Raw genomic sequence first — 14,432 nt, 5'->3', positions numbered from 1 at the left:
AAAAGATATGTAAGAGTGTTCTGTTGGGAATGGCAGCTGGCAGAGCAGCATATATAAGATGGTTATGTTCACATTTTTTAAAGTGTGTGTATCCTTTATTTATACCTATGTTTTTGTACCTAGAAAAATACGTAAATTTATACCTAGAAAATATCTGAAAGGTTATGTATTAAACTGTTAACGGAGTGGATTGGTGGCTTCTAGGGTAGGGGGCTAGGCATTTTCACTTTTAATACCTGTATTTTTTTTTTGAGGATTTGTTTTACTTGGGTGTCACATTCATAATTTTTAATCCTTTAAGGAGAAAATGTGCTTATTAAATTTTTGGTCTCTGAATGCTACCAAGTCTTAGTCATACAGAACAATATGCTGCAACTGTTTACAATTCCTAAAACTGTAAACTCCTCAAGGACTTGGAGGCTAAACATGAAGAATATAAAATTAAGTTGACAATCACTGTCTCTGTGCATAACACTGACTTCACTTCTCTTGAGAAATGTGCATCTGCTAATCCATATTTATTACTTTTTAGGGGTGGGTGAACCCATAAATAAGATACTGTTCTTTGAATGCCTTTAGCTGGTGTTATTTACCAGTAATGCTTGGAGAAAGAATCCAAAATTACCCCCACTAAAATGCTCACGACCCAATTGTTTCTGTGTTTGTCAAAGTGTTTCTGGTATATTCTAGAATATACCAAAGATAATTACTTGAATCATTTAGAAAATTTTACATTATATCCTCTTATAAGGCACTTGGAAATTCACCCTTTTTTTTTTTTCGGCTTGGCTTTCTAAATGTACTTTAACATCAATTTATAATATTAAGAGTTCCTAAGGAGAGAGATTTCTTAGAAGAATAATCGTGGCTTGTCTTAGAGCCACAGCCTTTCACAATCTGAAGTGAATGGTGCAGAGAGCTTTCTTGTCAAGTCGTATGTTTCTTCCTGCAGCTCGGCTTGCCCTTCCCCTGCTTGTGCCGTGTACCCTGTAACACTATGTTTGGATCCCAGCATCAGATGGTGAGTTCTACTTTTGGTTTGTAAAATCATGTGGGATTGTGTTTGGAAACTGCCTTTCAAGTGAAGTTCTTTTTGCTGGCCTCCAGGTAATTAGTAACTTACTGATGTATTGCTTGGACCCTTGCATTGTGTAATATATGCTTCTGTTAATATGTGAATGTCCATGAAGGTTGGTTGGTATATAGGTCAGGAGCACCTGGCTTTTAAGGAGTCTTGTAATTACTGTATCGCCTGCTTTAAGTAGAAACATGGCAGCTCAATTAAGCACCAGAAATTTCTTCTGAAGCTCCTACTTTTAATGAGTTAGCACTGTTGCCTGGATTTATGAATGGGCAGATTTTGAAAATGAGGTTCTTCATTGTCATCGTGGAATTGAGTTCTGCTTATTTTCAGACATGCAGGTGATAAATCTCTCCTTAATGATTCCAGAAGGAAAAGGAAGGGATGGATTTTAGAGTTTTTTATTTCTTTTGTCAAGGTAGTTTTATTTTCTAGTTCAGGTACATCAGTGAGTAATAGTAGATACATTCTTGGCTGTTTTAGGAGAGTTAAGAGAACATTTCACTTAAATGTAAATGTTTAAAATCAAAGAAATGTTCCTGCATATGTACAGTTTTTACCTTTAATCTTGTTTAACTGATTTTTCTAGTCTTCAAGGAAAACTATTTGATTTTCACATCTATGATGAGAGAAAACAGAAAAATTGTCAAGAGTAAGAATTGATTTGACATTACTTTTGAGAGTTATCTGCTTCTTTTGCAAGTCATAATTTTTCATTTTATAGCTTTTATACTAGGCACCTCATTTTTTAATGATTTGTTTTCGTTCCAGGATGTTGCCTTCCTGGAGAAACTGATTAAAGATGATATAGAGCGAGGAAGACTGCCCCTGTTGCTTGTCGCAAATGCAGGTAGGTAGCATGATGCTGAATCTACCATTTTGAATATATAGGAGCGAGGCTACGTCCTCAGCCTATAAAAGATAAAGTCGTAAGAAATGTGTGTGTACCACATGTTTAAGATAGTCGATGTCCACATTGTAGCAAAAACTGTAATAGTAAGGTTGGCTCGTTAGATTTTTCTTTAATCGTTGGTTTGTTTTGGAAGTTATTTTATGTGTGTGTATACTTTTTCATTTAGATTGTAAATGCTTCTCTATCTTCTGCTTCATGTACTTCTTTTCCCTGTTCTAAACTGAATTTTATTTTATTTTTTTGAGACAGAGTCTCACTCTGTTGCCCAGGCTGGAGTGCAGTAGCACAATCTCACCTCACTGCAATCTCTGCCTCCCGGGTTCAAGTGTTTCTCCTGCCTCAACCTCCTGAATTGCTGGGATTACAGGTGCGTGCCACCACATCTGGCTAATTTCTTGTATTTTTAGTAGAGACAGGGTTTCACTATGTTGGCCAGGCTGGTCTCGAACTCCTGACCTCAGGTGATCCGCCTGCCTCAGCCTCCCAAATTGCTGGGATTACAGGCATGAGCCACTGTGCCTGGCCTGAATTTTTAAATGACACGTTTAAGCCAGGTGTGGTGGCACATGCCTATAGTCGCCCTACTCAGGAGACAAGCAAGATGTTGGCTTAAGCCCAGAAGTTCAATACCAGCCTGGGTAACATAGCAAGACCCCATCTCAATAAATAAAAATAATTGTACTGACATTGTAAGATTGTTGTAAAAATTAAACAAGAAAATTCATAAAATGTCACACTTAAATATCTACCTTATAGGCGGCAGAGCAACTACCACTTGCTGCTCCACTTATCTCATTCAGCATCATACTTGAAATCTAAGACAGTGCAATAAGGCAAAAAAAAATAACTGACAGATTAGAAAGGAAGAAATAAAACTTTGCAGGCATGATTGTATAGATAGAAAACTAAAGAAAAGCTACTGGAACTAATGATCAAATCTAAACCATTTTGTGGATTTTTATATACTAGCAAAGAAGAATTGGAAATGGAATTTTAAATGTCATTTATAATAGGATCAAAAAAGATGAAAAATTTATGGATAAATTTAACAAAATATATGCAAGATCTGTACATTGAAAACTAAGAATGATACTGAGAGAAATTCAAGAAGACCCAAGAACGATATGCCATACACATGGGTTGGAAGACTAAGTATTAAGTCAGTTCTTCCCAAACTAATCTGTAGATTCAACTCGATCCCTCTTAAAATCTCAGCAGGCTACAATTTCTTATAGAACTTGATGAGCTAATTCTAAAGTTTATATCAAAATACAAGGGACCTAGGAACAGCCCAAAGAATTTTGAAAAAGAACAAAATTGGAAGACTTACCTTGTCATACTTCAAGACTTCTGTAAAGCAGCAAGTAAGATTGTGTGAGATTAACCAAATAAAATAGAGAATTCAGAAATAGACTCATGTGAAGTATATGGACACTTCAGGTTTTTACAGATGCCTGAGTAATTCGAGGGAGAAAGGACAATCTTTTTCCATCAGTGGTCTTAGAGCTTGGATATCCATATGGAAAAAAACTGAATCTTAACCCTTATCTTATTCTCTGTATATATAAATATTAACTATAAATGGTTCATCAACCTAAGCATAGATCTAAGACAATAAAATGTCTCGAAGAAAATACAGGAGATCTTTGTGACCTTAGGTTACGTTTCTTAGGATACAAAATACGTGAACCATAAATTGTACTTTATCAAAAATTAAAAGCATTAGCTGTTTGAAAGCCCCTATTAAGAAGGTGAAAGGCAAGTTGCAGACTGGGAGAAATATTTGCAAAACATTTTTTTCTTATTTCTTTTTTTTTTTGTCTTTTTCTATTTTTATTTTTTATGTTTTTGAGTTGGAGTTTTGCTCTGCTGCCCAGGCTGGAGTGCAGTGGTGCGACCTTGGCTCACTGCAACCTCTGCCTCCCAGGTTCAAGCGATCCGCCTGCCTCAGCCTCCTGAGTAGCTGGGATTACAGGCGCACGCCACCATGCCAGGCTAATTTTTATATTTTTAGTAGAGACGAGATTTCGCCATGTTGGCCAGGCTGGTCTCAAACTCCTGACCTCAGGTGGTCCACCTGCCTTGGCCTCCCAAAGTGATGGGATTACAGGCGTGAGCCACCACACCCAGCCAGCCACTGTCCCAGGCCTGTCTTCTTTTAAAATTTCTTTTTCATTCTTTTCCCCAGAAGCTACAAAACATTTGACAAAGAACTTCTATCTAAAATATATAAAGAACTGTTACAACTCAATAAGGACACGAGCAATACAATTTTTTTTTTTTTTTTTTGAGATGGAGTCTTATTCTGTTGCCCAGACTAGAGTGCAGTGGTGCGATCTTGGCTCACTGCAACCTCTGCCTCCCGGGTTCCAGTGATTCTTCTGCCTTAGCCTCCCGAGTATCTGGGATTACAGGCATGCGCCACCACACCTAGCTAGTTTTTTTTGTATTTTTAGTAGAGATGGAGTTTCACCGTGTTGGCCAGGCTGGTCTTGAACTCCTGACCTTAGGTGATCTGCCTGCCTTGGCCTCCCAAAGTGCCGGGATTACAGGTGTGAGCCACTGTGCCCGGCCCACAATACAGTTTTTTAAATGAACAACAGATGTGAGCAGATACTTCATCAAAGAAAATGAAAATGTATAGCACTTGAAAAGATGTTTTAACATCATTAGTCATTAGTGAAATGCAAATTAAGATCACCGTGAGACATTACTACATGTCTGTTAGAATAGAGAAATTACAGGTGGCTCACACTTGTAATCCCAACACTTGGGAAGGCTGAGACGGCAAGATCAATTGCCCTCAGGTGTTCGAGACCAGCCTGGGCAACATGGCGAAAGCCCTAGGAAATCTCTACAAAAAATACTAAACATTAGCCAGGTGTGGTGGTGTCTACCTGTAGTCCCAGCTACTCCAGAGACTTTGGTGGGAGGTTGGGTTGAACCCAGGAGAGAGAGGTTGCAGTGAGCCAAGATTGTGCTACCATACCCCAGCCTGGGTGACAGAGCGAGATCCTTTCTTAAAAAAAAAAAAAAAATTCTTTATGATGTCAGGCCAGGCACAGTGACTCAAGCCTGTAATCCCAGCACTTTGGGAGGCCGAGGCGGGCAGATTATGAGGTCAGGTGATCAAGACATCCTGGCTAACATGGTGAAACCCCGTTTCCACTAAAAATACAAAAAAATAGCTGGGTGTGGTGGTGGGCACCTGTAGTCTCAGCTACTTGGGAGGCTGAGGCAGGAGAATGGCGTGAACTCGGGAGGCAGAGGTTGCAGTGAGGTGAGATCGCACCACTGCACTCCAGCCTTGGTGACAGAGTGAGACTCTGTCTCTATAAAAAATAAATAAGTAATTAAATAAAATTTGCCAGGCGTGGTGGTGGGCACCTGTAGTCCCAGCTACTCAGGAGGCTGAGGCAGGAGAATGGCGTGAACCCAGGAGGCGGAGCTTGCAATGAGCCGAGATTGTGCCACTGCACTTCAGCCTGGGCGACAGAGTGAGACCCTATCTCAAAAAAAAAAAAAAAAAAAAAAGCAAAAAACAACAGTGACAGAAGCAGATCAGGATTTTCCAGGGCCAGTGAGGAGTCAGGGAAAGGGTAATTATATTGGGGTTGATGGGATTTGGGGATTGATGGAAGTATTCTGAATCTTGATTGTGTTGATGGTTACATGCTATATATATTTGTCAAAACTCATTGGACCGTATACTTACATGAGTGAGTTTTGTTGCATGTAAACCATACTACAATAGGCCGAGCATGGCAGCTCATGCCTGTAGTCCCAGCACTTTGGGAGGCTGAGTCAGGCAGATCACAAGGTCAGGAGTTCAAGACCAGCCTGACCAACGTGGTAAAACCCCATCTCTACTAAAAATGCAAAAATTAGCCAGGTGTGGTGGTGTGCACCTGTAGTCCCAGCTACTTGGGAGGCTGAGGCAGGAGAATCGCTTGAACCTGGGAGGTGGAGGTTGCAGTGAGCCAAGATCGCACTACCGCACTGTAGCCTGGGCGACAGAAAGGGACTCTGTCTCAAAAAAAAAAAAAAAAAAAAAAAAAATCATACTACAATAAAACTGCTTATTTAGGCCGGGTGCGGTGGCTCATGCCTGTAATTCCAGCACTTTGAGAGGCCAAGGCGGGAAGATCACCTGAGGTCAGGAGTTCAAGACCAGCCTGGCCAAAATGGCGAAACCCTGTCTCTACTAAAAATATAAAAATTAGCTGGTTGTGGTGGCAGGCACCTGTAATCCCAGCTACTTAGGAGGCCGAGGCAGGAGAATAGCTTGAACCCAGGAGGCTGAGATTGCAGTGAGCCGAGATTGCGCTGCTGCACCCCGGCCTGGGCAACAGGGTGAGACTCTGTCTCAAAAAAAAAAAAAAGACAAAATAGAAAAACCACATAAATATTCACTTTATTGCCAACAGGAAAACCATCACTTCCTGCCTTATTGTTTAAAAACACAAATTCACCCATATTCAATCACATGATAAACTGGAGGGGCTGCAGTTTGCATGTGACTGAGTGACTTGCCAGTGTGATTATGTTGCAGATGTCAGAAGACACATGTCAAGGGTTAGTCACCAGACGTTGCCAAGAAATATGAAAAGAGAATCTGAATGCGGTCCGGGCACTAACACAGCAGTACCCTTTTATTTTGCTGGAAGAGCCTGTGGCACAGCCCATGCATTGACATTTGATCTTGTTTCAGCTAAACTAAATGTGTCCGTTAAGATTTTTTTTTTTTTTAATTTGAGGTAGATTTAGGTATGAGGGGGAAAAGTTTTCAGCCCTTTTCCTGGCATAGACCTTACAAAGGAACTACTTTCTTTAGCTGTGTTTGTTGAGGCCGTTGGTGAGGGTTTGAAATCTTTTTAGTTGGCTTGCTGCTAACTGGAAATTTAGGACGGTTGGGGGAATGCCTGACTCCACGTTTTAACTAAGCTCTCCCTGAAAAGGGATCTCCGCAGTAAAATCTGTAGTGCAATCGATTACCAAGGGAGCGGCTGAAAGTGCTTAATATGCTTAAGCTGGCTTCAGAATGCATGTTCTGTATTACAAAGAACCTGGGTGGAAACAAAACAAATTCATCTATATGTTTTGTTTGTTTTTTGAGCTGGAGTCTCGCTTTGTTGCCCAGGCTGGAGTGCAGTGGCACGATCTCGGCTCACTGCAAGCTCTGCCTCCCGGGTTCACGCCATTCTCCCGCCTCAGCCCCCCGAGTACCTGGGACTATAGGCACCCACCGCTACACCCGGCTAATTTTGTTTTTGTATTTTTAGTAGAGACGGGATTTCACCGTGTTAGCCAGGATGGTCTCGATCTCCTGACCTTGTGATCCACCCACCTGGGCCTCCCAGAGTGCTGGGATTACAGGTGTGAGCCACTGTGCCCAGCCCACCTATATGATTTTTATAAAGGGCATATCTAAATCAAAATAATCCAGGAAGTGACAATAAAATAAAAAGGTGGAAAAGTTTATCTTGGACAAATGCTGACAAAATGAAAGTACCATAGCCATATTAGTGTGGGATAAAATAGACTTCATATTGATGAAAGATGTAATCTCCTAAAAGAAATAACAGTTATACCTGCTGGGCACGGTGGCTCATGCTTATAATCCCAGCACTTTGGAAGGCCGAGGCAGGTGGATCACGAGGTCAGGAGTTCGAGACCAGCCTGGCCAACGTAGTGAAACCCCGTCTCTACTAAAAATACAAAAAAATTAGCCGGGCGTGGTGGCCGACGCCTGTAATCCCACCTACTTGGGAGGCTGAGGCGAGGAGAATTGCTTGAACCTGGGAGGTGGAGGTTGCAGGGTTGAGATCATGCCACTGCACTGTAGCCTGGGCAACAGTGTGAGACTCCATCTCAAAAAAAAACAAAAAAACAAAAAAAAACAGTTATGAATGCTTGTGAACATAACTTTAAAATATATAAAGGAAAGCTAAAGGAAAAGTCTGATGTAACACAAGTATATATTGACAAACCACAATCTTGGTGGGAGATTTGAATATATTTCTCATGAGTCAGCAGATCAAGTAGATAGAAAATAAGTATATAAAAGATTTCAATGACACAATTAGATACATGTAATAGAGATTACATACTCTTCAAAGCTTGTAATAAGTCAACTCACAAACACTGATTTTAAGTCCTTCCACAAAGAAAATCTCAATAAAATAGGGATATAATAAGTCACTTCCCTCCTAGGGCGATAATGTGTATAAAAGTGTTTAAGGTATAAAGCCTTAGAAAACATTTGTTCCTTTTAATGCCCTGATTTGTTTTATCCTAGGAACGGCAGCAGTAGGACACACAGACAAGATTGGGAGATTGAAAGAACTCTGTGAGCAGTATGGCATATGGCTTCATGTGGAGGGGTAAGCCGGCGGTGAGGCTGGTGGCTCCATTCGGGCCTGCACAGAGTCCTCATGAGGACAGGACATCCAGGCTCTCACTTTGGTGACATTTATCACGAAGGGCTCTTTGGGTCACAGATCACAAAATAACCCAAATTGGCTTAAGCCCAAAGAGATCTTACTGGCTCACATAACTACAAAGAGCAGTGTTATGACTGCCTCAGGCACAACATCAACCAGGATCCAGTGTGTTACTCCCACCTCTGCTCCCCCAGTCACAGGCACTGGGCTTGGTTTCCTCTACCTGTGGACAGATCTTCCTGTTACAGTGCAAAGTAGCTGCAGAAACTCCAGCCTTCTTTCCAGCTTCGTGGTCAGCTGGAAGTCCTAACAGAAGTCTCATATTGAACCAGCCACTGTGGCCAAGGAGAAGTAATCCTCTGATAGTTCAGGTTCTTTGCCCTCCTCTGGAGCAGATAGTGGTGTCTCCTCCCCACAAAGCTCATGTTCTGCTGGAAGAAATGGAGGTGGCGCCCCAGAAGGCTATTGTAGGGCCATTAAGAGAAGCAGGGGGAACGGACGTGGGCAGCCAGAGTAGCCCATATCCACCACATCATACAGGGAGGTTTCTTTTTGATCCCTAAGTAAAGAATGATAAAACTGGAAAATAAGATCCATGAAAGAGAATAATACTCCCATTATATTAAATGAGCGGGGATAGTTCCTGAGACACATTTTTATTAAAGTGCATTTTCAGGATTTTCCTTCATATGTATAAAGCACACCTTCTGTTGCTGTTATGAAAGCTAATAACATTAAAAATATACTTAAGTGTCAACTTGCAACAGCACAGCCTTTATTTTTTTAAGTACATGGTGAGTAAGCAATATTAAATAATTAGTTCTTAGACTGGTGTTTTTTCTTCCAGTGTGAATCTGGCAACATTGGCTCTGGGTTATGTCTCCTCATCAGTGCTGGTATGTTGTTGATTTACTGAATATTGGTGTTTTTAAGAATGAATTTAAAATCACTCAATCCCTCCTGGCTCTTCACAGTTTTTATGAATGGAGGAGGGTGTTAGGTTTGTGTATTCTGATAATCTAACAAAGAGTTGTTCTTGTTTTGGTAGGCTGCAGCCAAATGTGATAGCATGACGATGACTCCTGGCCCGTGGCTGGGTTTGCCAGCTGTTCCTGCGGTGACACTGTATAAACACGATGACCCTGCCTTGGTAAGTTTCCCCTCACTGGGGAGGGAGTGGGTGTGGCTAATACACATTATTGGCTTTGGGGGCAAAATCCAGAAAAATACAGGAAAAAGTGAAAAATACCCATAATTTCACTTCTATTTCATTTTTTTAAAGAGAAACTTGTAAGGTGAGACTTTTTTTAATGACACTTTATGATTGTATAATATTCTGTCACAATTTAATTATTCTCCATTTATGAACTTATAGGATGTTTTCAGTGTTTTGTTACTGAAATAATGGAGCAGTGAACGTCTTTCTGTGTTTCTAATTATTTCCTTAGAATAGGTTCCCAGATGTGGAATGACTGAGTGGGGGAGTTTTAAGCCTCCTGATCCACATTGTCCAATAGGTTGTAACTTTTTTTTTTTTTTTTTTTTTTTTTGATATGGAGTCTCGCTCTGTCCCCCAGGCTGGAGTGCAATGGTGAGATGATCTTGGCTCACTGCAACCTCCACCTCCTGGGTTCAAGTGATTCTCTTGCCTCAGCCTCCCAAGTAGCTGGGATTACAGGCATGCGCCACCACGCCCGGCTTATTTTGTATTTTTAGTAGAGGCAGTGTTTCACCACGTTGGTCATATTGAACTCCTGATCTCAGGTGATCTGCCTGCCTCGGCCTCCCAAAGTGCTGGGATTACAGGCATGAGCCATCGCACCTGGCCACATTTTTTTTTTTTTTTAATCGTAGTTGTGGGCCAGGCGTGGTGGCTCATGCCTGTAATCCCAGCACTTTGGAAGGTTGAGGCAGGCAGATCGCTTGAGCCTAGGAGTTTGAGACCAGCTTGGGCAACATGGTGAAACCTCATCTCTATAAAACAACAACAACAACAAAGAATTGGCTAGGCATGGTGGTGTGAGCCTATAGTCTCAGCTACTCATGAGGCTAATGTGGGAGGGCTGATTGAGCCCTGGAGATCAAGGCTGCAGTGAGCTATGATCACACCACTGCACTGCAGCCTGGGTGACAGAATGAAAACGAAACCTGTCACACACAAAAAATAATAATAATGTGGTTCTTGATAGTATAGGTCAGCGTGCAAAATAAGGTTTAAGTGATTTCTGCTAAAACAATGCTGTCTTGCTCAGCTAATAATGACCAGGTGTTTGAGGATGCTCAGAGCTACCTTCGAAGTGGGGAGTCTCCTGGGTTCTGGGATGTGACCCATCTGGGTTTTCCACTGGCTTTTCCTGGCTTTGCCACTCCTGAGCTGTGAACCCTTGGACAAACCGAGGTCTCTGAGTGAAGTTACCTAGGATACTTAGCTCACAGAGTTGTTGGAAGATCACATGGATAATGCAAGCCTAGTGACTAGTATGGCATCTAGCCCACACTAAGTGGGTAGCAAATGGTAGCTGGTTAGTTCTATTATGAGATTGCAATGGCTTTGATTAATAAACCTCTTTTGGCTATTTTAGACTTTAGTTGCTGGTCTTATATCAAATAAGCCCACAGACAAACTCCGTGCCCTGCCTCTGTGGTTATCTTTACAATACTTGGGACTTGATGGGTTTGTGGAGAGGATCAAGCATGCCTGTCAACTGGTGAGTAGAAGCCTGACATTTAAATGAAAGACTCCTTGGCCACAGCAGAGACAGAAAAACATCTCATTTCTGTACCTTCCATCCAGAGTGGTGTTGTCTGGATTGACTGTCTCGTGAGCCAGAGACTAATCGCCCTGCATGTAAATATTTCTTGTTCAAAGTTCTGGGAGAAAGTGCTGGGTTGTCTGTCCCAGCATTTGTTTGCAGATGAAATCAGATGAAAAGGAACACCACTGTCAGCATGGGATCAGAAAAGAAGTCACAGATGACTTCCAAGGAGTGGAGAAGTGTGCAAAAGGTGGAGGGGTGGGGAGCGAGTGTTCCCCTTGATTGACTGACTATGGTGAGGGAATAGGAAGGTTACAGGGTGGTTATGGAGGGCATGGATATTTTAAAAACCAGCTGGCTTGGGTTTCCAAATTGCAGGGCTCTTGGGGACAATTCTAATTCTCTCTCCATTTTAGGTGTGTTCTAATTGTGAAAAATATATAATTATGCTATATTTCAGTGTTTTAGAGCATTCAGGCTTCTATAACAAAATACCTTAGAGTGGGTAATTTATAAACAACAGACATTTATTGCTTACAGTTCTGGACGTGAGAAGTCTCAGATCAAGGTGCCAGGAGATTCCATTTCTGGTGAAGGCCCGTTCCTCATAGATAGTGCCTTGCATGTGGCCTCACATGGCAGAAGGGGTGAGCACAGTCCCTTGAGCCTCTTTCAGAAGGTCACTAATCCTGTTTGTGAGGGTTCCATCCTCATGCCCTAATCACCTCCCAAAGGCCTCAACTCATTTGGGATTAGGTTTCCACATAGGAATTTTGCGGGGACATAAATATTCAGATCATAGCATTTAGAAAGCAAAAAAACAGGCTGGGCACGGTGGCTCACGCCTGTAATTCCAGCACTTTGGGAGGCTGAAGCGGGCGGATCACGAGGTCGTGAGATCAAGACCATCCTGGCTAACACGGTGAAACCCCGTCTTTACTAAAAATACAAAAAATTAGCTGGGCGTGGTGGCGGGCGCCTGTAATCCCAGATGCTCAGGAGGCTGAGGCCGGAGAATGGTGCGAACCCGGGAGGCAGAGCTTGCAGTGAGCCGAGATCGCGCCACTGCACTCCAGCCTGGGTGACAGAGCGAGGCTCCGTCTCAAAAAAAAAAAAAAGCCAAAAAACAGGGTCATGTTTACTCAGGGTTAGAGCTGAGCCCTACCTAAGCTCAGAAGCACATCACCTCCATTTTCTTACCTGTGAAATATAAATTATATGACAAGGATTGCCAGGATGGCTCGAGGAACGAATACAGGTAGAGCTCTTGCAGTAGTGTCTGTTCATATAGTAAATTATGCACATGGGTTGAAATCTTTGTTTTAAATATATTCTTGGGGAGTTAGCACTTCCTCAAGTATCATTTCTATATTTAAGAAACATAGGTGGCCAGGTGCAGTGGCTCACGCCTGTAATCGCAGCACTTTGGGAGGCCGAGGTGGACAGATCATGAGGTCAGGAGATCAAGACCATCCTGGCTAACACGGTGAAACCCTGTCTCTAATAAAAATACAAAAATTAGCCGGGCATGGTGGCAGGTGCCTGTAGTCCCAGCTACTTGGGAGGCTGAGGCAGGAGAATGGCGTGAACCCAGAAGGCGGAGCTTGCAGTGAGCCGAGATTGCGCCACTGCACTCCAGCCAGAGCGAAACTCAGTCTTTTAAAAAAAGAAAGAAAAATAGGCCGGGCGTGGTGTCTCATGCCTGTAATCCCAGCACTTTGGGAGGCCGAGGCGGGTGGATCACCTGAGGTCAGGAGTTTGAGACCGGCCTGGCCAACATGATGAGACTCCGTCTCTACTAAATATACAAAAATTAGCCAGGTATGGTGGCAGGCGCCTGTAGTCCCAGCTACTCAGGAGGCTGAGGCAGGGAGAATTGCTTGAACTTGGGAGGCGGAGGTTGCAGTAAGCCAAGATCGTGCCACTGCACTCCAGCCTGGGTGACACCATCTAAAAAACACACACACACACACACACACACACGAAAAGTATTTGCGTAGTGCTCTAGCAGTAGTCCCTTCGTTCATCATATGTTAGGATAGTTCAACAGTTTTAAGTATGCTCTGGGCTGGGTGCAGTGGCTCATGCCTATAATCCCAGCACTTTGGGAGGCCAAGGCAGGTGGATCACTTAAACCCCAGAGTTCAACACCAGCCTGGGCAATGTGGTGAAACCCTGTCTCTACAAAAAATACAAAAATTAGCCAGGTGTAGTGGCACACACCTGTGATCCCAGCTACTCAGGAGGCTGAGGTGGGAAGATCACTTGAGCCCAGGAGGTCAAGGTTGCCGTGAGCCCAAATAGCACTACTGCACTACTCCACTCCAGCCTGGGCGACAGAGTAGGACCCTGTCTCAAAAAAAAAAAAAAAAAGATTGATGCTCATTATGTTTACAAAAGCACTGCATTTTTTGAAAAGTGTCTCACTGTGCTATTAGCTCACTTCTTGAGATGTGGTTCTTAGGAAAGAGAAGCCTTAGTAACTTAGTTTAGAGATGGCTTGGGCACTCGGGAGATTTTTTCAATTTCCCGTGGCTATGGAGTGCAGGAGAATGATGCCATTAACTACCAGACCCTGAGGTCAGCACAGCTCTGGCATCTTCCTGCAGGCAGAACCGTATACTCCTGAGGATTTGAATGCTGTCCTGCTGCTGACTCAAAGGCTAATCAATGCATGTGTTAAACTGCATGGACATTTAGCAGACATGGTGATCTGTATATAGCCATGCCTTATAGTCCACAGTGGAGCATACATTTCCTGAGAGCGTAAATCAGCATTCGCCTCCTCCTCCTCCTCTTCCTTCTCTTCTCCCTCTCTCCTTTCTCGTCTTCAGTAGTTATTGAGCATTCACCTCAGTGTCAGGCACCATGAAGTACTTTCATGCATCATCTCATTTGATCCCTGCAACTTCACTAGAATGTCAGTTCCACTGATGACAGTGTATTCAGAATTAATTTTCTTTAAGGAAAAAAAAAGGAATTTCTTGAGGGGCTTTCTACTGTCCAGTACTCAGTGAATATCTGTTGAATTAATATACTCCAATCCCATGAGTTAGATATGATTAGTGATGAGGGACCTGGGATTGAGACATTAGTCTAATGACACTACATTCTAGACCCTGTTTCTAAGCACTTCTTGTATTGCATATCAACTCATTTACTCCTCATAGCAATGTGAGATACATACTGTCCTCCCTATTTTATAATTGAGGGAACTGAAGCATAGACAGGTTACATAG

At 42.6% G+C, this 14,432-nt stretch overlaps 1 protein-coding gene across 4 annotated transcripts in view; it reads left to right on the top strand.

Annotated features, from left to right (window-relative positions):
• Window positions 1-14,432, top strand: part of LOC117976273 (putative pyridoxal-dependent decarboxylase domain-containing protein 2) — a 78,419-nt gene that overhangs the window by 21,997 nt on the left and 41,990 nt on the right. For all 4 annotated transcript variants that reach the window (XR_008621474.2, XR_008621475.2, XM_055100421.2 and 1 more), the window contains exons 7-12: window positions 953-1,021; window positions 1,853-1,931; window positions 8,293-8,377; window positions 9,285-9,333; window positions 9,486-9,587; window positions 11,020-11,145. Coding sequence is in view for 2 of the 4 variants with exons in the window: in XM_055100421.2 (XP_054956396.1) it covers window positions 953-1,021; window positions 1,853-1,931; window positions 8,293-8,377; window positions 9,285-9,333; window positions 9,486-9,587; window positions 11,020-11,145 (510 nt within the window). In the remaining 2 variants the exon portion in view is untranslated. The remainder of the gene's footprint in view (window positions 1-952; window positions 1,022-1,852; window positions 1,932-8,292; window positions 8,378-9,284; window positions 9,334-9,485; window positions 9,588-11,019; window positions 11,146-14,432) is intronic.

Source organism: Pan paniscus, chromosome 18 (assembly GCF_029289425.2).
Source record: "Pan paniscus chromosome 18, NHGRI_mPanPan1-v2.0_pri, whole genome shotgun sequence".
NCBI lineage: Eukaryota > Metazoa > Chordata > Mammalia > Primates > Hominidae > Pan > Pan paniscus.
This window is presented reverse-complemented; position numbering and strand designations above follow the sequence as displayed.